This window comes from Plectropomus leopardus, chromosome 3 (assembly GCF_026936395.1).
Source record: "Plectropomus leopardus strain MGB_pleo_1.0 chromosome 3, ASM2693639v1, whole genome shotgun sequence".
NCBI lineage: Eukaryota > Metazoa > Chordata > Actinopteri > Perciformes > Serranidae > Plectropomus > Plectropomus leopardus.
This window is the reverse complement of record NC_142178.1, coordinates 8,260,709-8,285,256: the sequence shown is the minus strand read 5'-3', so window position 1 is coordinate 8,285,256 and position 24,548 is coordinate 8,260,709. Positions and strand designations below refer to the sequence as shown.

The 24,548-nt window shown below is 39.6% G+C and overlaps 1 protein-coding gene across 1 annotated transcript; it reads left to right on the top strand.

Annotated features, from left to right (window-relative positions):
- Nucleotides 1-1,671: 1,671 nt before the first annotated feature.
- kitb (KIT proto-oncogene, receptor tyrosine kinase b) lies at nt 1,672-23,648 on the top strand. Its single transcript, XM_042484839.2, has 21 exons — nt 1,672-1,895; nt 3,482-3,757; nt 4,626-4,910; nt 6,914-7,053; nt 7,667-7,835; nt 9,218-9,407; nt 9,488-9,603; nt 9,701-9,815; nt 11,115-11,302; nt 12,465-12,571; nt 13,249-13,375; nt 14,153-14,257; nt 15,210-15,320; nt 15,991-16,132; nt 16,284-16,348; nt 16,447-16,538; nt 17,591-17,713; nt 18,890-19,001; nt 19,286-19,385; nt 20,713-20,818; nt 21,171-23,648. Exons 1-21 carry the CDS (start codon nt 1,841-1,843, stop codon nt 21,312-21,314), a joined length of 2,868 nt encoding a protein of 955 aa, XP_042340773.2. The 5' UTR covers nt 1,672-1,840; the 3' UTR covers nt 21,315-23,648.
- Nucleotides 23,649-24,548: the final 900 nt, after the last annotated feature.

Genomic DNA, 24,548 nt, shown 5'->3' with positions numbered 1-24,548 from the left:
ATTGCAGGTTCTATTTCGTTTACACAGTTGATGATCCTACGAACAGGACTTTCTGCAATGGTGTGGGAGGAAAAACTAATTTGAAGGACACTATAACAAATTAGATAAGATTAGAACAAATTTGGGGGTTCCTACATCTGGGGATTATGGCACATAATACATTTGTGACAATCTATTGAAAAATGGGAATGTGGTTGGCTATGAAGGCAAAAACATTTGAGGAATAAAGTTTCATTTTGATTGAAAACCGGTCAGTGTGTTTTTAAGTTAACTATGTTTTATTATAAATGTATTATATATTAATTGTTGTTTAAAAAAACAGTAGTAGAAGACAATGAGCAACTTAAAAAAATAGCACAAAAATGTAATAAAAAAAGAATAAATAAAAAGGAATGACTTGAAAAAAAGTGCTAATATACAAATGTGCTCATATTTCCAAGACATGACACTGAACACATAAATATTATTATATTTTCTGACAATTTCCTCTATTTTTTTAAATACACTTCTAACAATTTATCTCTCCTTTTCAAAAACAAAAAAATTGATTTTCAGGTCATTTTCTTGTCATCTTTTCCTAATTTCTTGCAGTTTGCCAGGCACCTTATGCCAAGTTGGTGATTGGCTTTTTTCCCTAGATTTTTCTTTTAAAAGAAACCAGTAGTTTTTTCAGATTTCAGAGGTTTTAATGCTTGTAAAAGGAATCTGAACGCAGCACAAGAAAGCTGGTTACGGTCCATGGATTAAACAGGCTGAAGTCTTGGTTATGATCATGGATGTACTGTTTGAAGAGACCTGGATACAGTGATGAATGCGGGGATCTTTGGAAGTTTGGAATTAGAACAGCCTGAACATGAATAAGAAAAACTTGACCGCATAGGACTTTGACAAAAATAAAGACATTTAGCTATACCATAAATTAATGCAGAAAATGCACAAATTGATGCTTGAAAACTCACCAGAATGGAGGAAATTAAATGTTTCATGCTCAAAGTTTTCTGGCAAAGGAACCCCAGCTCCTTCCATCCCCACATTTCATACTTGTCCCCAGCATTACTGAAATGAAACCTACACCCTTGCTGATAACACACATTTAATATAATTAATCTTGGTGGGGGTGTAAGTCGTGTTGGGGCTTGTAAATGTTTGCTCCTGCACATCACCACATTACAGGCGTTTAATTGACTCCTAGTGGAACATAAAGTTGATTAGATCTGGGAAAAGTGAGACCACTGTACCATCATGATGTTGATAAGAGCTGGAAAAGACTGTGAAGCGCATCGCAAACTGATTGTGAACGGGTTTCTGGGGGGGACTCCTGCCAAGACAGAGAGAAAGCTGTCATCATCATCACAGCAGACCGAGGAAGTGTGAAAATAGGTCATGATACTTAGATAAACATGTAGATCTTATTGAAAAGACTCCTTTGTATATATCAGCCAGCACTTCCATTATTGGAGAGTTTCTTGACATTATTTATTTCTCGCGGTGGCTGTGTAAGAAAAGGTGAAGCTGGCTTGGAAGAGAGCCGCGTGTGTATGTGGGGTTTTTTTTCCCGGTAATAACCGAGTCATCACCTTGGCCGGTGTCCAGCCAATGCGGGGCGGAAAGGAGTGGCAATGATCCACAGGAGTGAGGAGAGGCGCTGCACTGTGTCTTTAAGCTCCAGTGAAATCCATCAGGGGGAGTCATTGTGTTTGTGCGCCCAGTACAGTGCACGGACCTGTTCTGGGTTATCACTGTAGATGGGATCTGCTGTTTTCTTTGCGCTCAGGATGGTTATGCCCGCAATTGAAACGCATGGAGTAGAGTAAAAGAAAGGCTTCAAACCCGCGTAATCATGAGATGCCACTGGGTTGGTTTTGTCTCATATTTCGTTTTGCTGCCACTAAAAGGTAGGGAAACCATCGAAACGTTGCTTAAATGTTGCTTTGGTGTGTCTGCTCGCGACAATGACTTTATAGTTACCCTATTATTTATCTTCACCTCACAATAGTTTCATAAATTATATATTAATGCCATCATATTCCAAGGGACACGAGAACTTTATGCGCAAACGTGTACTTCATGCGTAAATAAGACAAATTCTAGTCTATTTTTCAAAATTCTTTCTCGCCTTTTCACAGAGTCTTCTCTTTAAGTAATTTTTGTCTCCAGATTATTGACTTACGCTTTTAAGTGTCACTATTTCATTTCTTTTCGCTCTTTATTACGCTAATTCAGGTGTGAACAGCCGGGGAAAGGCGCACGTATCATTGCGCGTTTTTAATGCTTCTCTTACATTTTCCTGGAAGAGTGTCTTTACATTGTTTCTGTAAACATGTATAACACACACACACACACAGAGAGAGAGAGAGAGAGAGAGAGAGAGAGAGAGAGATGGCGTTTAACAGTGCAGTGTGAATGACCTGTCAGCTCATGTCTGCAGATCGCATAATTTGCATGCGTGTGTCAAGGTGCAGGAGATGCCTATGGGCAACCTCTCAAGGCAAGGCAGGCAACAGGTGTGTGTGTGCGTGTGTGTGTGTGTGTGTGAGAGAGAGAGGTCGATTAATTATTTATCCCACCGAAATAAAAGAGATTAGGTTGTGCGCCTTTGCGCGGCATCAAAGAAAGAACAAAGAAAAAGCCAGCAACATCTTTTTAACACAAACACATCCAGCAGCACCTTGACATTTAACCACTCTCCGATGATAGCCGTGTGTTGAGTCATGTACCAGCCTCAGGTTTAGTTTGACACCGTTTGTAAACCCAAACGGTAGAGCATAAAGTCTTACAAACACAGCCTGCAAAAATTACTGTATTTTTTAGGAAGGGGCGGGGGGGCTTTTTTGCATCCACATGCTTCTGCCTCTTGCTTTCTCAGCCCTGAAGGCACAACAGTCACATGAAAATCCTGTTCTTGAAATGGCCCTTATCATGTGAAAATCTGCAAAGCTGGAGGGGGTTGACCATTGGGGTGTACACTGCAAAGAAATTGTTTGTTTAGTTTACTCATCTTAAAGGGAGTGGATTTAGGGGGCCTTAATGCATGATTACTCAGCGGTAGACGGCTCATAAGTATTGATTGCTCAGTTGAGCCATGGTGGTTTGATAGCACTTTGTCCTAAGGGGCTCCTGCCAATCATAACATCCCATTTAACCATCACATTAGGCACATCTTGGCTTTAGAAAATTGTGATAGGGATTTTCTAGCATTTTATACACTTGACAATTAATGGATAAATCAAGAAAATGATCTGAATACTGGACAGAAATGAAAGTTAGCTGCAGCCCAAATACTCTTAGCCTTTTGCTCTTTTTGTTGATTTCTGTTTCGTTCTTGCTTTGCTTCCAAGAGCTTGTGATTCATCAATGTCAGCATTACTGAAAGCAGTTTCCCCTTTGTGCCAGATCTTTACCCAAACTGAACCCTTCACAGCGTCAAAAACAGCATCCAGGGCTACTGTATGTCAACCATATTGTATGTACTCTGTTCCAGTTTGGTGTCAGCCAGTCATCTCCCCCAGCGGGCCTCACATAGTCGTCCCCAAGAGGGACAGGCTGGAGCTGCGTTGCCATGACAATGCCACGACGTCTGGAGCCCCGTCCAGGTTGAGGTGGCAGAAGGAGAGGGGTCGTAGGCTGGAGGGCGAGGTGGAGGAGGGCGGAGTGGCTTATGTCAAGGTGTCGGCAGCACAGGCCTACCATATGGGTCGTTACGTGTGTGTCAACAACAGCACACTGGAACACAGCTCCATCTATGTCTATGTGCGAGGTGGGTGTTTGAGGTGTGAGGAGGGGGCAGGCATGTGACTGTGTGTCCCTCTAGTAACATCAATTTAATTCAATTGTATTCATAAAACCCAATATCAAAAATCAAAATTTTTCTCAGAGAGCTTTACAATATACAACATCCCTCTGTCCGTGGACCGCAAAAAATGGTATAACCACAGGAAAAGCCACTGAAGAGGGATCCCTTTCCCAGGATGGACAGACGTGCAATAGATGTCATGTGTACAGAACAGGGCAACACAATAAAATTACAGAAATACATGTTACAAAATGATATATTGAGGGACAGAGAGAGACAGAGAGAGAGATGCACAGCAACAACAATAACAACAACAAAAACAACTATGACAATAGTAATAGATATATAAGTTATAATAGTAGTAGAATAGTGAATATGATATATGTATTTATTAATACATAATACAATATCTATGTGACAATAATAATCATGTGTAATAATAGCAGAAGTATGATTAATAATAGTAGCAGTCTTAGTAGGCATCAGGCAGGACCACGGCAGCAACACAATGACCCACGATCCAGGTGCAATCTCGATCTGTGGGAACTTGCGAGACAACGGAGCAGAAAGGCTCTGGAGAAAAAGGCGAGTTAGTAACATGCATTAATGAGTTATGAATATTTGTAAATCGAGAGACTTAGAGAAAGAGAAAGGAACTTGGTGTACCACAGAAAGTCCTCCAAGCAGACTAGGCCTTTATCAGCCTAACTAGGGGCTGGTTCAAGGCAAGTCTGAGCCAGCCCTAACTGTAAGATTGATCAAAAAGCAAAGTCTTAAGTCTGCTCTTAAATGTGGAGACTGTGTGACAATCCAAATTTCCCTTTCATCTCAGACCCCCAGAATGCCTTTCAGCGCACAATGGTAAACCACATCCTGGTGCGTGCAGGTGAGAACTGCACCATCCCCTGTCTTGTGACTGACCCTGAGGTCTCCCTCCTGGCTTTGGAGACCTGCGATGGACGACCTTTGCCCCCCGGTATGAGTTACCACAGCAACATCCAGCGAGGTGTCATCATCAGCAAAGTGAAAAAGGAATATGAGGGCTGTTTCGTGTGCGTGGGACAACTAGGAGGAGTCAAAGTGACGTCCAGCCAATACACTGTGGACGTACGACTTGGTAAGCGAGACATATAATAGACAATATTTCCAAAGCTATAAGTCATGTCGGTTAAAGGGTTTCTTACCAGTGTTTTCTGTGTGGCATAGCTTTACTAGATTTGTCATTTGGGTGATAATTAAGCTAAAAGGGTAAAAAGAGGGATAAAGTGAGTGCTGTCATAGAGAAAGTATGTGAAGGCAGATCCATAAAGTCAGAGTAACAGTCACCGGCTTGTGAAAGGGATAATCAAGGTTTTCCTCTTGTAGCTTCCCTCTGCTAGAAGGCAGAGATGTGGACTCGAGTCACATGACTCAGACTTGAGTCACACTCGAGTCACAATTAATTTAGACTCAACTTACTTGTGACTTGAATTAGTTGTGACTTCACTTCAACATGAGCCGTTTGACTTGAAAATGCTTGATACCTTCCCCCAAGCCCAAAGATTTAAAAAAAAGAGTGTGCCATGAATTAATTAATTTCTTGCATCAGCTGACCAATGAAGTTGATCAATAAAAAAACAACAATGAAAAATGCAATTACAAAAAATGTGGGTCAAAAATTATAGATGAAGATGCACCAATTACCAGCTTTGTTTGACATAAAAAGTTGCTCAAAGAACGCTAAGTTGAGGCTAATATAGTTAGCGAGTAAATAGCTAATGTTAGCTTAACAACTAAGTAACTTTTTCACAAACTTGTTTTAATGAATAAATACAAATTTTAGAAAGCATTCAGGATTTTTGTCAATTCAATATATTATTACTCTTTTGTTAAAATGGCATTACTTTGAGTGAAGACTGCATTATGACTTGTTTAGGACTCGGTCCTCAGTCAGTCTTGACTTGGGACCTGACTCAGACTTATTTGTGGCTTGCAAAGCAGTTACTTGGTCCCAACTCTGGTAGAAGGTAAAACCAAAGGATTTTTCTTTATTAATGCCTTGGGGAACTATAATAAAAATGTTCAAATATGAGCGTCAAAGTAAACAGGAGAGTAAACAGAAAGTAAAGCTGTCATGCCAAATAACCTCACAGCTGCTTGTTTAAAAACCAGGGTTGGGCTTCTTGATGTTCATCGCACAGCAGAAACAGTTACTCTGGACTTGTGATTGATAGACAAATGATATCTATATGTAAACGTTTATAATAATCACCATATAATCATGTTTGTTCATAAAATAAAGTATTAGAAGGTTAAACTTGATCACCAAAGTCAGTAAGAATCATCCTCCGGGGACCATTAAATGTCTATGCAAATCTCTCCAATATTTGTTGAGATGTTCAGTCTGGATCGAAGTTGTGACCCAGCAGACCTGCTTGCATAGCTACAAGTCTTAATCAGAAACCTAAATGCATCCTGGCAGAGATCAGTCACAGCAACTATCCACATTGCAAATGTGTTTTGGCAAGAGAGGTTTAGCTCATAGTTTGAGCTATATTAATTGGAAATGTACCGTAAAAGCATTCAAAGTGTACGTCAGTTGGAAACTGATCATGTTTCTGTTTGGCCTGCACTGCATCAGCATTTTGGTCCGCAGTGGAGAGAAGTCTAAACAGAGACAAGCTGGGAGGAGTCGGGGCGTAGTGTCCTTTTGATTGATGGAGAGAGGGAGTGAGGCAAGAGACGTGAGGGAGGGAGGAGCAGAGGGATTAGAGTCCCACACTGAACAAAGCTTTATAACGGTGCATGAAGGCTGCGTTTGGGGTAAATAGAATTACCGCAGTGTTCGTCAAACAGAGGCCACTGGAGTAACATCCACAGGCGTCTCTTGTCGGAAATCATCATCTGGTTTATAGACACATGTGAAAGTGTCAGCAAATACTAGACTTGTGTGCATTGTCATTAGTGTTTGTTTGTCCACTAATGCATTTCCTGCCACTGAACAAACAAGAGTCACACACCCTTAAGGGTCTTTTATGATAAAATACAAATAGGATTGTTTCCGACTTATAAATAACATTCAACCAATAGCGTAAATGAGCTAATCAATTAGTCATGATCATGTTGCTTCTCTTGATCCAGTGCCAGAGGTGCCTCCAGTGATCTCGCTTTCCCAGAAAGACACCGTTATTCTGAGGAAAGGAGAGCAGTTTGAGATCACCTGTAGCTCTGTCAACATCAACCCGGACTTCAGTGTCAAGTGGGATTTCCCGTCAACAGCGGTGAGATTGATGATTAGCTTTTCAACGTTTTTATATCCGGGTGACTGAGTGTCAGGATGTGGAAGTCTGTTTGTTTCTATCAGGTTAACTGACATCCTTTACAGGACAGTTACCCTCACAAATCCAAGAAACAGACAGATATCCACACTGGAGTTTAATTCTTTGAGGGCTGTAGCTTCCATAGAGGACACTTAGATCATATCCAGCTAGCAATTTTTGATTCTAAAAATGTTCTGAGAATGGTACAATGCAACCAATGCAGTGTTTTGGTATGGTAAGTTTCTTTTAGTTCCCAGAACATTCTCCTCAAGTTAGGGTAACATTCACTATAAACATCAAAGGCCTGGTTTCAGGCCTTAATAACATGTTCTGAATGTTGCTTTGAAAATGTTCTTCCTTTGTTTTCATGGAACATAGTGAGCTTGGTTGGGGGCAGTAGTATTTTTAAAATCCTGGGTACAGCCCTTCAGCTGTTTAATATTGAAGTACAACTGCGAGGAGAGTGTATGCTCACTTGAAAAACTGAAGCATGACATGTCAAAAAACATTGGATTTTTGTGATGTTACACTCTTCACCTTTGCACTCCTCACCTTTGTCCCCAATGTCCTGCAGCATCCTAACGAATCCAACACCTCACACATCCTGCCCGGTTCCCGCGGTTATCAACGTGCCACCTCACTCTTGATCACAGCTGTCAACCTATCAGACTCAGGTGATTACCGTTGCCAAGCCCACAATGAGAGAGGCACCAGTGAAACTGCACTGCAGCTTGATGTCAGAGGTGAGCGTTGAAGGTAGTTTATTGGTTTTTTGTGCATGCATGGGTGCCTACAGGTGGTCAAACGCACCCACAGACCCACACACAGATCTACCCACCACTGTTTGGGCTCCTCTAAAACGCCACCACTCCTCCTTCACAGTATTCACAAGAATGTTCACTGTTGGTCTGAACAGAAAAAATAACAACAGTCAACCACTTACACCAGTGTTCACACCCAGAATTACATTTTTTTAGGACTTATGCTCTCTAATTTGCATAGAATGCAAATTACTTTGCAGACGCCTCGGGGAAACAGCTATCATTATTCAGAGCATGTTATTATTATGAGAATGTCTGAAATTAGTCTAGACATGACAAAGACACACTCACAGCACACAAAATGTGCAGCAAAAGAGAAGAATGTTCCATAAAATCAACAGTGATTTGCCATATTTCCCCAAATTATTTGTTCTAGTCATGTCTCTGTGTTTGTTCTGTTAGTACAACTGACAGCTCAAACATGAAAAGTGAATTTAACTGTGTCCTCAACAGCAAAGAATGAGCACTCTGTCTACAAGCTGGACTCCCCAGTTTTCAGTAGTGATCTTTTGTTTACAGTTTGTAACATCAGATGGCATGACTATGGCACGTTTAAGAGTTTACAAGTCGAATTTGCATGATCATTTGATGATTTACAATCATCACTGAAATACTTGGACTTCACTTCAAACTGGAGAGGATTCTGGGTGGGGAAAGTCCTATCAAACATCACCCTTAACACCAAACTAGAGCTTCCCAGTGGACGGCAGATCAGGCTGTGGTTGAACTGTCAGCTTCCAGGTGTTAGTGTGTTGGATTACGTTTATTATGAACAGGGCACACCAGCAAAAAAGGAGTCTGGCTCTCAGTAAAACTTCCATGAATGTATATTGGTAAAAGAAAACACATGTATTGGGTACATTTTTGTCATTTGAAGCCTTTTTTTAAAAAAATTCTGGTTAAGATGCACAGCAACTATTTTGTTGCTCTTAACTGCATACCTAAAGATGAGTTTAAAAAAGGTTCATCCAGACATTTTGGAATATTGGGTGCCACTAGGGGAAGTAAATATAGACCTACAGAGCCATAAGACATTATCTGCAAGACATGATTTCTGGAAAGAGACATAGCTGTTGACGTTTTCAAATGTGTGGGGTTTTTTTGTGCCCCAAGCCGTGTGCCATTTGGTTCCATTATATTGGAGAGAAGGCAGACATCTCTACAGATGATATCTCCGACACTCTGCAACTCACACCTAAAAAATCTAGACTGATAAAAAGCACTACAGGCAAGGGGAAAAATATGGTCTTTTGAATTCGGGGTGAACTGTCTCTTCAAGTGTGTATATTTCTGTTGCCCTCCAGATCAGGGCTTTATCACCATGTTAGGAACTCCAGGTCCAGTCCAGGCTGATGTTAAAGAGGGGGAGAGCCTTAGCCTTAAAGTTGAACTTGATGCCTATCCTGCTCCCCGCTCCCTGTCCTGGTCTTACAACAGCAAACAGCTCCTCAACACCACGGAGCACGTTATCACCATCCACCGCCGCAAATACAGGTACAATCAGTTTACAGTACAACTCCAACTACACATACGCATTCAGGCACAGAACTTAAAACGTATGTTTGTTTTATCAGACTCTTCAGCGAGCTCAGACTAGTGAGGGTACTTGGATCTGAGGGGGGGATCTACAAGTTCTCAGCCCGCCATGAAGACGCATCTGTCGATCATTCATTCCATGTGTACGTCAACAGTAAGTGGCTCCCTCAGTTGCTTTATTCAATTAAAGTGTCGTAGTATTTTTTCTATGTTGTATCTGTTTTCTATCTACTAACTTTTTTTGTTGCAAGGTAAACCGGTTATTGTCGCCCAGGAAGGCCCTGTTGATGGACAGGTGCGCTGCATTGCCTCTGGTTACCCAGTCCCTAAAATAAGCTGGTACTTCTGTGAGCTGCCCCACACCAGGTACGTGTTAAACATATTGCACTACTCTCATCAAAAAAGTGTTTAAGTCTAAGTAATAAATCAGAATATGTAAGACTGCAGCGACAGCAACTGTATTATCATAACCTGGATGTGATCCGCTGACATTTTTAACATTTGTCTTGCTGTTCCACCAGCACTGTTTCCTCATTTTCTTTATCTATTGAGATACTGTCTCAATTCAAAAAATATATTAATAGATGATTTGGCGAGGCCATAATTATAGTATCTATTGAGGGGGACAGATCCCCCATTCAACTATGCCCACTAATGTAAATATGAATAAAAAGAAAACAAATTTGCAGCTATGCACCACCATCCAAATAATCATTAGCAAATGTAATTATATTCACAAATAAACTTAACAAATTGCAATTATTATTACAACTGGTTCTACTATTATGATGTACTGCAGTTCTGCGTAGGATTTGTCCAAATGGTGTTGCCGTACCCCAGCTCAAGTGCTGTTGTTAGGTAAAATCAATGTCAAAAAACAAAATTTTTTGACCCTTATTCATCAAAACTTTGAGAACCCATGATCTTAGATTTTTGTTACAAATTGCTCTGAAATGGTCAGTTTAGCTGTTTCTAAAATTTCTCCTGGGAGGGAGAAACAGATAGGAATCGTCACGGAAAATTATGGTGGAATATCTGTCTTTACAAATGGGTCAAATGAGCAATTATTGTGATAAATCACTGCATCACATTGTGTATAATTACATTATTTTTCATTAGGTTTCATTTTCATGTTCCCTCTATTCCACACTCAGTTCAATTTCATGTCAATTTAGTGATATAAACAATAAGATACAGAAATAAGGAATTTTAATGCATTTAAATTCATCTATCGAAATATGATGAAAAACTTGGGACTCCTTGGTTGTTATGGTGCTCACACTAAAAGCTGTAACTGAACAGCAGTTGGACTTTCAGACCATTTTACTCACAATAATCTCCAACACCTTCTGTTGTTTTGTCTGGCAGCTCCTCTTAGAGCAGCAGAGGCTCATGGGAGCTGAACAAGTTGGTTTATGTCATCTCATAGTCTCATTAGCATTCAGACAATGACACCAGCTGGATTTTGACTGTTGGAATAAACAATAGAAGCATTTTAGAGAAATTTTATTCGCTTAACAATGGATTAAATTTTTTGCCTAAACAAATAGTTAAGAGGCGGAGCTGGTCGTAGTAATGTTATTGTTATGCTAACACTTTTTTGATGTAGAACTAAAAGAAAAGAAAAAAAAAGGATCCTAAAACAGCTTCCAAACTGCTCAACAGGTGCTCACACCTGCCAAATGCCACCCAATGGGAGACTCCGGATGTCGCCATGGTCATGGAGTCCACCTTCGGCCGGAGCGAGGTGGTGAGCCGACTGAATGTGAGCAAGGAGCACGCACACTATCACACTCTGGAGTGTGTGGCGAGCACAGAGGGGGAAGAGGCCTACACACTGTTCTCCATCAGTGGTATGACACGCACACATATACAATATATATGACACCTGCCATTGACCCTGTGTGTGCAGAGGCCAGGTTTGCGGTTACTGGGTGCAGATTGAATGAGATTAGTGTATGCTGACTATGCAGGCTGGGATTATATGGTGTAGACCCGCTAATCCTTGTCATACAAACAAACACCACTGCTGCAGCAGCTGTCCGTCTTGAGAAGATAGTTCAGTTGTATGGGAAACTGAAATCAATAGTCAGTGTATTAAGCACTGTAGATGTCAGTCAGCATGCCCCAAGTTTGAAGAAGCAGTCTGCAGTCTGACACAGAAGTTAAGTGATGCACTGCTGTGGATGGAGGTTGGTAAATAAACATATTTTAGCCCAAAAAAAATCCCAACTAAAAACATCAACATTTGTTTAAGTGTACTGAGAATATTTTCATCACTGTACCTTTCTGTCAGACAGTCTGTTTCAGCTGGGAAGCTGTTAATAGTTTAAGTTCCCTATCTATGCCCTCATCAAAGCCCCCATACTCCACCAGAGAAAAACAGTTATTTTAGCTCGCTGAACACAGGGGTTACTGTCTACCGCTGGTTCAGTCAGTTAGTTTTTATTTTTATGGGACTTTGGTGAATGTGAGCTAACTCTTTTAAAAGTCAAAGACACACAATAATATAAACAAACAAACTATTTGAGGCAGCAGGAGATCAGCAGCCCATGTGTTCTGCAGTGTTAATTTGTTGTTTTTCTCAGTGAAGTCTGGCTTTGAGGAGAGCGATATAACGGCTTCATTTTCCCGTTGGAGATCATTGTCTGACATTAAGTTATAGTCCCGAAAATACTCTCAATATAGTGTACATTTAAGCTGATATCAATATTTTTAAAGATGGGACTTGTTTTAGGTGGCTAAAATGCAGTTTGCTGCTGGCCCCCATCCACAGCAATACATTGCTTGGCCTCCATGGTGCACTCAAGAACGCTTCTCCAAGCGGGGGGGGGGGGGACATACAGCAGATTCACATCTGCTGTATGTTTAACATTGACTATTGATAAATACTTCATACAACCCCACTTCAAAAAAACCTGAACTATCTCTTTAAGGCCAGAGGGAGAGAATGAAGAGGACCGTGTGTTCTGTATACTTTAATGTAATTTCTGATTACTCTGTGTTTCCTCTCAGAACGCACTGTCCCCCATAAACTCTTCACTCCTCTTCTATCTGGCATGGTGGCCACTGGCATCTTCCTCAGCCTCGTCCTGGTGGTGCTGTTCTATAAATACATGCAGGTAAGATGGGAAATAAATCATCACAATATCATTACTGCAATGAAGAAAGGGTATTTAATTTGGGTGGGTCATAAATCTCTAATAAATCACATAAATCTGTCGCCATTAATCCCCTTCAAACCCTGTTTAAAAATGCTCATACTTCAATGTGAAATCAAGTTCATCTCCCATCATTGATATGCAGTTTGCATATCAGAAAAATAAATGGTTGCAATAGTTTCTGGCAAAAGACCCACTATCATTTACTAATGACTCATGCCTCCATATTTATTATGTTATGTTAAAGTTATAAGTGTATTTCTTAGATCAAACTATTTTTTTTTACCGCATTTGGTAACGGTGTTCGGCAGATATAAGTGGAAGTATGTCCTTTTTAATCAATATGAATGTGTCCTAATGAATTTGAAATGAATCAATCAGCTATTCAAAGTGCAGACGTGCTGTACAGTAGTTAAAGGCTTTTTTGACACTGCAATGGAGCCATTTATGTGCCCCCCACAGCACGCTGCTCTTACTGCACTCAGATGAGTCAGACTCCTTGAGAAGTAGTCTATGAATTCGCAGTGGGATCATCAGTCTCGACACGGGCTGACAACCAAAGTGCATGGAGTAATGTAAAATTAAACAGAATCACGGTCTGTGTATGAATGCCCTCTTTCCTCTTCGAACTTTGACAGAAACCAAAGTTCCAAATCCAGTGGAAGGTCATTGAGAGTATCCATGGCAACAACTACATATACATCGACCCCACCCAGCTGCTGTATGACTCCAAATGGGAGTTTCCTCGACAGAAATTACGATTTGGTATGACGGCATACATGTTTGTGTTGCTAAACATTGTATGTTTACGTGTGTGACAAAGCACATCTACAGGCATGCAAGTGTGGAAATACTATGTAGCACAGATACTATTCGAAGCAGAGTATTTTAAATCCCTTAAATCATGTGTTATGGTGATCTTAAAGGGACAGTTCACCCCCCAAAAAACAGAAATATATTTTTTCTCTTACCTTTAGTGCTATTTGTTAGTCTAGATTGTTTTGTGTTGCACTTGGAGTGTTGGAGATATCGGCCGTAGAGATGTCTGCCTTCTCGGTAATATAATGGCACTCAACTTGTGGTGCTTAAGGTGCCCAAAAAATACATTTGAAAAACTCAGCAGTAATGTCTTCATGCAGAAATAATGACCAGTTGTGAGCAGTTTAATGTGCAAACTATTTTCTCTTTACCAAATTACACCACCAACCATATCACTGCATGGAAGAAAGTGAGCATCTACTGCTAGCTCACCTAGCACCCCTGAGCTAGCTAACGTTACCGCTCAGCCGAGGAGGACACTTTCAATGTTTAAATCTCGCACTGTCGCACTGTCGCACTGTCATCCATGATTAGATGCACACTTATTTCTGCACAGTGATACAGTTGGTGGGCGTAGTTTAGTAGAAAGAAAATAGTTCTAGATTGATACATAGCTCTACAGGTAAGGAAAAAAATATATAGTTTTGATTTTTGGGTGAACTTCCCCTTTAAATTGATTGTAAAATGCTGAAGGTTTATGATTGTGTGTGTGTGTTCCCACAGGTAAAACACTGGGTTCTGGAGCTTTTGGAAAGGTAATGAGGGCCACAGCATATGGACTCTGCTCTGCAGATACTGTAACAACCGTGGCTGTTAAAATGCTTAAACGTAAGTGTCTGTGGGTCTGTTTTTAGCTTTTGCTCTGCAGCTGTGTTCAAAACCATTCTTTTGTTCTCTCATTCCTTAACTACATAACTTTGTTTCTAATGATAATACCCCCCACAAAAGACAAAAGATGTCCAACCCTTGTCTAAAAGTGATTCTAGTGTTGGGTGCATCCTTGTTTTTTGAATGTAGCAGCACACATATACCTGCCATGGGGTTTCACAGCATTAAAGACTTAAAAGCAGTAGAGGGCAATTTGCAAATTTTTTACACAATAGTCAGGGCTAATAGAATTTCCCGATCTACTTCAGAAGAAAACAAAAAAACATGATGTTTCTTTTTGTAGATACTTCTCTTAAATGGACTTGTCAATGAAAGATAATACGATAAGAGACCACACTATTTAGTAAAGATAGAAATAAACATTTTTGCATAACTAATAAAATCGGAAAGTATCAGGTCTCTATCAAGGACATTATGAGTATTTACTGGTTAGTGCATTATAATTCAGCAATTTCTGCAGCTTTTCTTGTTGTTGGTACACTACTTTGAAAAGCAAGATAACAAATGTTTTTATCTCTGTTTTGTGAGTGTATTTTTTCCACTGCTTTTATCATTAATTTCATTTTCAGTGCTTTTATCCCTAATGTCTGTGCCTCGAACTATTGCCTGGTTGGAGTACAGATTAAAAAAAAAAAAAGCTTTTATGGCTAACTGGCATATTTCCAGAAGTTTTGCCCTGTCACACTCAAATAAATTTAAAAAAAGTAATAATTAATACACATTTATTCGGTATACAGTATTAATTATGTTACTTCTACACATATAAAACAATGGACAGCAAATATTGTGTGCTACCTGTTAATTAGGGAGTGATCTTGGACACAGTCTGCCTGTTGCAGCAACATATGTGACGATGTAAGAGTTTATAACTGTCCCGATGATGTCGTCCCAGCCAACGCTCATTCTACGGAGAAGGAGGCGCTGATGTCAGAGCTGAAGGTCCTCAGTTACCTTGGAAACCACGTGAACATTGTTAACCTGCTGGGGGCCTGCACTGTCGGAGGTGAGAAGAGCAGAGTCGCCACAGACGCTGCATTTATTTCAGTTTAGCTGGATTTTGTTGGGTGCAGACACTATAACCATCTCACATTTGCGCGCTTTATTATATATTTATTGACTGATTTTGTTTTACGGTTGTAGAAATTGTTTGGAGAGGTTGCTGACTTGCTGCTGCGCCCAGCCAAAATTGATCTCTTGTTACAAATCAGATATTGGATAGTCAGTATGGCCCGGCTCCGATATGAAAACATGATGCCGTCTGACGTGTCACAAATTTACGAGGCAGCTGTTCAATACCAGTCTAGCCCTCAACATTGATTATAATGCAGTGTTTAGATTGAGAGTCCACACAAGTATGCAAGTCTGTTATTAAGAACAAAAAGCTGAATACTTGGGAATGAAAAATCCTAATTTTAAGATATCGACACAAGTTTGTTCGATATGTTATAACGCAAAAATATTGAATTTAAACACAAGTTGCCTTAATGCACGTCACGTCTTGTCTCGAGTCATGTGAAACATGTGAAACAAATCACCGCAGTATCAACCTGATATCATCTTCCTTTGGCTCGTTATTATCAGAGCTTTCTGTGTCTCTTTTCATTGTTGCGCTGCTGTCATATGCTTTCAAAAACCAGTCAGTGAGGTTTCTTTTCATCTCTGCATCCTGTCAGGCCCAATTTTGGTGATCACAGAGTACTGTTGCTATGGCGACCTCCTCAACTTCCTGCGCAGAAAAAGAGAGTCCTTCTTAAACTCCCAAGTTGGTGATGGTTACTATCGCAACGTCTCAAACCCAACAGAGCCTGCAACAAGGTGTGTGCAGTATGAGCATGTATTCAAACTGTGATCCAAAAATGGTTACCTTGTCAAAATTAAATGTTTATGTGTGTGTGTGTGTGTGTGTGTGTGTGTGTGTGTGTGTGTGTGTGTGTGTGTGTGTGTGTGTGTGTGTGTGCATGTGCAGAGAGGTGACCGGGGCAGGATACATGCCTATGCGTCCCTCTGAGAAAGAAAGTTCTTCCCACTCAGGTACAAATTCTCTCACTCTACATTTCCTATTGTACATTTCAACAACACACCGAGTGCCTCACCTACTGCACAAGTCTGACAATGAAAAATGTATCTAGATGACATCGGGGAGCTGTCTCTGGACGCTGAAGATCTCCTCAGCTTTTCCTACCAGGTGGCCAAAGGAATGGAGTACATTACTTCAAAGAATGTAAGGCTTTTTACAGACCGTGGGCTTATTTATAGAGTCATTACGGACGAGATTTAAAGTGCTGCTGCTAGTTTGTAAATCACGCCATGGCATAGAGCCAGCAGGCTGCGCACTGCTGTCAGCTTATAGTATGCATAGAAAAGAACTAAGCATGATGAATACATCATGTGCTGCACACACAGGGATGCAGCTTCCTTTAAATTGATGTTGAATTTGCTCTAATTGAGACACCTTAAAATCTGAATTAAAACCAGCATTGATCAGTTTCTTGTGTTACGTTCAGATGTCATTCACAAGGGGCTAAACCTTTGAAACCAGAGCAAACTCGTTCTTCTTTTAAAAACATGGCTAAAAATATAATGAGCAACTTGGGCAAGAGTTGTCCTGCAAATTGCAAGAAATTAGGAAAAGCTGACATGAAAATGAGTTTAAACCAAATCCAGAAAAAAGACACAGAGAGGGATAAAAATATTAGAAAATAACTTTTTTTCAAGCCAAGACTTTTCCTTTCATTCATCAGTTTATTTATTTTTACCATTTTCCTTTTCGTTTCTTTCTGTGTGCTAATTTTCAGGTCATTTTCTTGTTAATTCCATGCTAATTTTAAGTCATTTCTTGTGAAGATGCTTACAGCCTTCCTCCCATGTTTTTAAAATAGAGATTCAGCCGATTTTCTCAGGTTTCAAGGGGTTCAGTTAGGCTCTATTTATGCATCATCATGAGGTCTGTAAATGCCCTAAAACACTACTAAAAACTATAATCCCTTTGTTTATTTTTTTTTCCATTTTATTGACGATAGATGATAGAACTGCATTTCTATCAGCCAAGTATATGGTTATAGGCCATTTATTAATTATGTAAAGTGCTGTCAATTTGCCTTTTGTGTTGTGTTTGTAACAAGTTTAACTTGCCCCCCCTCATTTGTACATCTGTGCTCCATGTCAGTCATTTACTGCAGAAACCAGTTACAATGTCAATACGTGTGTGTGTGTGTGTGTGTGTGTGTGTGTGTGTGTGTGTGTGTGTGTGTGTGTGTGTGCGTGCGTGCGTAGTGCATCCACAGGGATCTTGCAGCCAGAAACATTCTGCTGACTCACGGCAGGGTGGCGAAGATCTGTGACTTTGGCTTGGCACGAGACATCACCACTGACGCCAGCTATGTGCTCCGGGGCAATGTGAGTGTTACTTTTTTCTCACTGACTCTTTGTCCTTCCTTCCTCTCTTCCTTCCGTTCCTGTCTTTCCAATAGCCTGTTTGTTCAGTCAATGCTCTGAAATCTAAAGATAAACATTTTTTTTTTTTTTGCAATCGTAAGATAAGCTTTATTTCTCTTCTATTTCTAATATTAGAAATAGTATAGTAAATAATATTTTTTCTATTATTTGAATTATTTAGACAATAAGTTAATTTGATTAATGGTAAATTCATACATTATATTGTACGCTCCGCTTTAAGTTAAAATTAGAAACTGCCTAATATAGTGCACCTTCCCTTAAGGTCAAGGATGGTTTAGATTGCAGAGTGATATCAGAGATGTGAAGCGACAAATCACCTTGCTGTGTCTTCTAGGGGTCGACAGATTTTTAGACTGGCCAAGTATTGTGGCCGGTATTTGGCATCTTGCTGATTATCTGTATCAGCGTTTTATTTTAAGGGTCGCCGATGAAATAAATTAATTAAAAAGTACAAAGAAAGTGTCAGCATGGGAGGAACTTTTACTTTGTAAAACCTCAGGGAGCTATTTATATTTATTCATTTTTTTATTCAAATTTTCACTTGTAAAAAAACGTTGCGGGGAACTTGCTGTATATGATGTCGAAAGTCTTTGATTAAACATCCTTTAAAGGCATTTAAACAACATTTTGTGTTGGAGTTCAATATCGGTCGACCCCCAGTGTGTTCAGTTGAGTGTCCTAGTGATGAGGTGGACATTAAAGTGACAGAGACACTGAGAAGACACTATCCCCTCGCTGTCTTATCCACAGCACGAAATACATCAACTTATAAAGTAAAGGCTGCAAGAAGGCACCCTTACACAATCATAAAAGACAGAAAAATAAGCAAATTTGTAGCATTAAGTATCTGATATAAATTAAATATTTGAGATTTTTGCTTGAAAAATTGCAATGCACACTTAATCATTATGAAAATAGTTGACATTTATTTTTCTGTGGAATCGAATTTGAGTTTTGCATGAAAGAAAGGAATGAACAGAAAATCTGCCTGCTCAGTGTCTCAGCTTTGCTCTTTAACATCCCACATTTAAAGATTTGTACATTTTTTGTAAAAAGACATTGTTCTTAAAAATGAAAAAAAAAAAAGGAGCTCCTGTACGTTTCTCTCCCCTGCAGGCTCGCCTGCCGGTCAAGTGGATGTCCCCCGAGAGCATTTTCGACTGCGTCTACACCTTTGAGAGTGACGTGTGGTCCTACGGCATCCTGCTATGGGAAATCTTCTCTCTGGGTAACATTTCCAGTCAGAGCTGTGCTGTTGCATCTGTTTCATAATGTCTGAGCCATTACTTTCGTCCATTGTGAGCTGACTGGGGCCTTATTAGTGGCTCTGATGATGCTCTTGAGCAGCGACGTCACTTAGAGGAGCAAATACAAAATCATACTGATTATGATACATCATGTAGCTCCAGAAACCTGGATAATTAAATTAATCCACAAATTTTTTCTCCTCCAAAAATGAGACATCAATGACACAAAGTTAAAGTGTGTGTCTACTGTGTGTCTGTACTGCAGGTAACAGCCCGTACCCTGGGATGCAGGTGGGCTCAGTATTTTATAGGATGATTCAAGACGGCCACAGGATGAGCAGGCCAGAGTATGCTCCCATCGAGATGTAAGTCTGTGCTTTGTTTTAAAAATGTCAGGATTTGTGAAAGGTGTGAAGCAATGCAATGCAGACACAGAGGCAGGTGGAATGATTTAGAGACCCTATCATGCTCATTTTTGGGATCATATTTATTTGTTGGGGTTCTGCAAGAATAGGTTTACATGCTCTAATGTTTAAAAAAAAAAACTTCATGTGTCTCATAGCTTCATGTGTGTGTTCTGTACTGAGTTGTTATCCTTTGGTTGAGGTTGAGGCAGACATTAAAAAACAGTGAGGAATAAACTGAGAAGACGTCCCCCGTGCTTTTTCTGACCCACAACCCTTTTGGTAATTTAACCTTAGAGTTAAGGCTGGAGGAAGGCAGCCGTACACTAAGAAATAACCAAAATCATCATACAAACAAGAGGCAGGACAGAAGATTGAACATGAGGAGCAAAACAGCAAGCGAGCACAGAACCAGAGAGCACAACAGACAAACCAACTGAGTGAGGCGAGGACAGGGACTTAAACATTCAGGGTGTGATCAACTAATAGAACACAGGTGAGGAGCAGAAAGGACAGGAAAGCAGACAGAGAGAGGAGGAAGGCACAGGCTAATCATGCACAGGTGAAACTAATCAGAATCAAAACAGGAGGGAAAACACACAATGGAGAGGAAGTGGAAAGGCAAACATAAAATTCAAACTACAGAATAAAACAGGAAATACAACACAAAACCAACCCATAACACAAACAAAACATTTTGTTAGTAATTAATCTGTCAATTATATTTTCAGTTGATCATTTTGTCTAAAACATGTCAAACACTGAAGAATGCCTTACCCAATTTTCTAGATTATAAGGTGACATCATCTTTTTGTTTTGTTTAACCAACAGTTCAACATAAAATATATTATATTATATTATATTATATTATATTATATTATATTATATTATATTATATTATATTATATTATATTATATTATATTATATTATATTATATTATATTATATTATTATATATATTTTAAAAAGCAAGAAATCTCCACAACGGAGAAGCTAAAATCAGAAAGCATTAGGCATTTTTGCTCAAGAAAATGATTCAAATAAATGGCCAATAATTAAATGTTTGGCAATAATTTTTCATCAATCTACTGTTTAATTAACTGACTAATTGTTGTTAACTCTAATTATAGCCTGTCTATTTTATTATTATGTGAAATACAGTACAATCTAAAGCAAGAATAATTTCACACTTCTCATCTTTGTTTTTTAATATTTATTTATATATTATTGCTGGATTATTTTATCACAGTCCTGCAGGTTTAAACTAATCTCAGTCTCACCTGTGCAGGTATGACATGATGCTGTCCTGTTGGAACCACGATCCTTTGAAAAGGCCTTCCTTCAGGAAACTGGTGGAGAGGACTGAGCTGCTGCTGTCAGAAAATACCCGGAATGTGAGTTCCATCTGCTCCCAACATCTCAGTCAGCTCTCTACCTAATAAAAGGGGGGGAAATGATTAGTAGGATGCAAGAATGTCTCATGAAGCCAGTGGAGAAGTGCCAAAAACTGCAGTTCCTCTAATGGCCACTTGAGGCTTGCTCCAAAAATTCAGTCAGTCCCCATAGACCCCAAAGACAAGTCCGACTTAATAGCATTAATAAATATGTTTACAGCCTGGTACAAAACAATGGTTTAGGTCTCCATTTAGTCTACATTTTTAATGCTTAAAATGAATGCATTATTTTAAAAAAATTGTCCAATAAAAACTTAATAAGTACGCCACATATATATGTGCTGTTCTTCAGGTGTACCTGACTCTGAGCAGTGCTCCAAGTCAGCCGGAGCAGCAGAGGGCGCCATCGCGGAGGCTCAGCTCAGTCTGCAGCACCACAGCCCCAACCCAGCCTTTACTGCAAAACACAGCTGACGTCTTCCTGGACTATGTCTAACACACACATGCACATACACACACACACACAAAAACATACATATGCACATACACACTGCTATAAAACACACAACCCCCCCCTACCTCCCTGATCATTCTCTCCTTTTACCGCACAAACATCAAGAGCCAAATACACTGTAAACTAATAACACATTCAATCAAACTAACTCTCAAACGCTGGCCTTTCTGCATCACACACACACACACACACACACACACACACACACACACACACACACACACTCTGTATATATACACGGCCCTGCACTGGGCTCTCAGTACTGGCCTCTATCTAATCTCCCCATTGGCGTATTGATCTCTGTAGTAGGTATTTCAGGTGCACGTCTATATAAAGCAGACTCCAGCACTAACCGCCCATCAGATACAACATCCCCCATCAGCAGCGGGAGGAGTTTTGGCTCACATTCAGCCTTAGATTACATCTTAAGATGCTTTGGGGAAAACAGAGACCTTTGACTGAGGAACAGATAAGCACAGATGGTGCTGTGATGAGTGGACTGTTTTTTTTTTTTAAATGTGTGTCACATTTGTTTCCCCTTTTACGAGAATATTTTGTCATTTTGTTAAATATGAATAAACGCCACTTTCTTGGAGGGTTAGATGAGAAGATTGATACCACCCTAAAATCTGTGCAGTAAGTTTGGAGGATAAGCCTACAACCGTTGAGCTTATCTTAGCATAACGCCTGGAAATGGGGGTTAACAGCTAGCCTCTGTCTGACAGTGATTAAATCTGTCTACCAACACTAAGTTCACAAATGAACACAATATATCTGGTCCATTGATTTCTGTGAAAAAGTGACAATATGTGGTTTTTGAGAAGTTATATGTGTACTATTTCTTGGCTGGGAGCAGTGATTTCCCGATGTATTTGCTGGTTATTATTTGAACTGAATTTATTCCACATTTTTTTGTCTTTGAGAATTAATAAGAGGTTCGCCTATACACAGCTTGATGTTTCAAATAACACAACTTGTGTTGGTATTACAAATGTTTGTTTCATGCCTCCGCGCCAACAATAGCCATAGTTGGTGGCATGACGTTTTACATTATGCGTGTCTGTCTCATTTTCGTGAATGCAAAATCTCAAGAAAGTCTTGAGGGAATGTTTTCAAATTTGGCACAAATGTCCACATGGACACTGAAGAGATTTTGATGGTCATAAGTCAAAAATCACTGTGACCCCGTCTGCCTTATTCTCATGAACATGGTATCTTAAAAAGACTAGAGAGAATTTCTTTAAATCTGGCAGAAACGTCCACTCGGACTCAGCAATGAACTGATTAGAATTTGATGCACAAAGATCAAGGTCACTGTAACCTTGTGTCCGTCTCATTCTTGTGAACGCGGTATCTCAAGCATGCTTTGAGGGATTTTTTTTCTTCCAAATTTGGCACAAACATCCATTTGGACTTGGATAAGAGAGAGACTAATTCTTCTTTTTCTCTTATTAGCTTAAAAATAATTCATCCATCTTTTCTCAGGAGAAAAGACTTGTGAAGCATTACACTCAGAAAAGAAATAGTTTCACACAATTGCCCATAAAACCACCACTTTTCATTATTTTTACAATTAAGTTATTTTTGAGGTGCTTGTAGGTAGATTTCTTTCCCTTAGAACAAAGCTAGGCTAGCCATTTCCCTATTTCCAGTCTTACCACTAAGCTAAGCTAACTGGCTGCAGGCTCCAGCTTCATCTAACTCTTGGCAAGAAAACAAATGAGCGGATTTTCCCATCATTGAACCATTGACAATAATTTATTTCAGGAGTCACAACAAATACTACAAGTTATCATCAAGCCTACTTTAAAACTGTTTTTTAAAGGGCTTGAAATAACGATGTATTTTGACAAGAGACCTGAAGCCTCTTTTAATTTAAAGCAAATGAGCCATAGCAAGGTGGCATGCAACCAATAACTCCTATAAAAAAATAAAGCTGTAAATTACAGAAACACCAATTCACATCTGTGCGTTGTAGCTTTGAATACTGTGACTTATAAAAGACCAACTGGTGTACTGCTGTACGTATTTTAGAGTTAGCTTTAGTTTAGTCTGTGGCCAGGCGTTTAGGACTGACTGTGTGCTATTTTTACTTGATTTATGTCAAACGTGTATGCAATGTAAATACAATAGAGATGTGCCTTTAGATTTTTTGTTAAAATACTGAATGCATTTGATTGTAATATGTACAGTAGTTATTCTTGAGAGGACAGCCAGAGGGAGAGCTTCTGTATGCTGGTTTTGAGAATCATGCAGTTTTGATACAGTGGGTTGACTTGTAATAATAAAGAAAGTACCTGTGATGGTAGAACCTGCTGGCAAGTATCCATTTAATTTATCTGCCAGTTTTCCAGTTCTGTGAAACATTTAGGTATCTGAGGCTGCATAGTGTGGTGCTCTAAAATCAGCATGTTAACATGTTCACCAAGGAACAGCGCTGCACTTTGAGGCCAATTGTACATAGTGGCCAAACAGGGGATTAGAATTTACGAGTCAGTCAAGTGATGCTATGTAGCCCCAAAAGACTTTTTTGAATAGACTTACATTGAAAGAGACTTCTGTAAATCAGTGGATCCTTTTTTTGTGTGTCACAACCCTTGAAAAAATATGTTTCATTATCAGGATTTAATGCATTGGTCGAATAACAGTTTTGAAGTCTATAAATGCTGATTAAAAACACAATTAAATCATTTTTTATCCCCGGTCAAGTCAGCAGAGAGGTAAACCAGAAGTTAGCCGCCCGGCACAGCCGCCACATGTCTTCAGTGGGCTTGCTTTACTGGCTCAATGATGCAGAGGATCCAAGAAAATTTCCAGGCCTCCAGGAAGCCAATTTGCGAATCCTACGATGGCAAAGGAAAGTCTGTGAATGTCTGCACAAATCTTACTAGCAAGTTACCCAATAGTTGTTGAAATATTTCACTCAAACCACAGATGTCATCCTCATGGTAGCACTAACAGAAAACTCAAGGGTTCACCAAAGTTATCAGAATTCATACTTCCTCTGGGGACTATGAATATGCATGCAAAAATTCATGACAATCTATCCAGTAACTTTCCTGACCTTTCACTAAACAACAAAGATGTCACCCTCATGGTGCCGCAAGAGGAACATACAGGGATGACCAAAGTAATTATGATTCATCATCTGGGGATCAAGAGTAACTGTACAAAATTGCATTGCAATCCATCCAACATTTGTTGAAAAATTTCAGT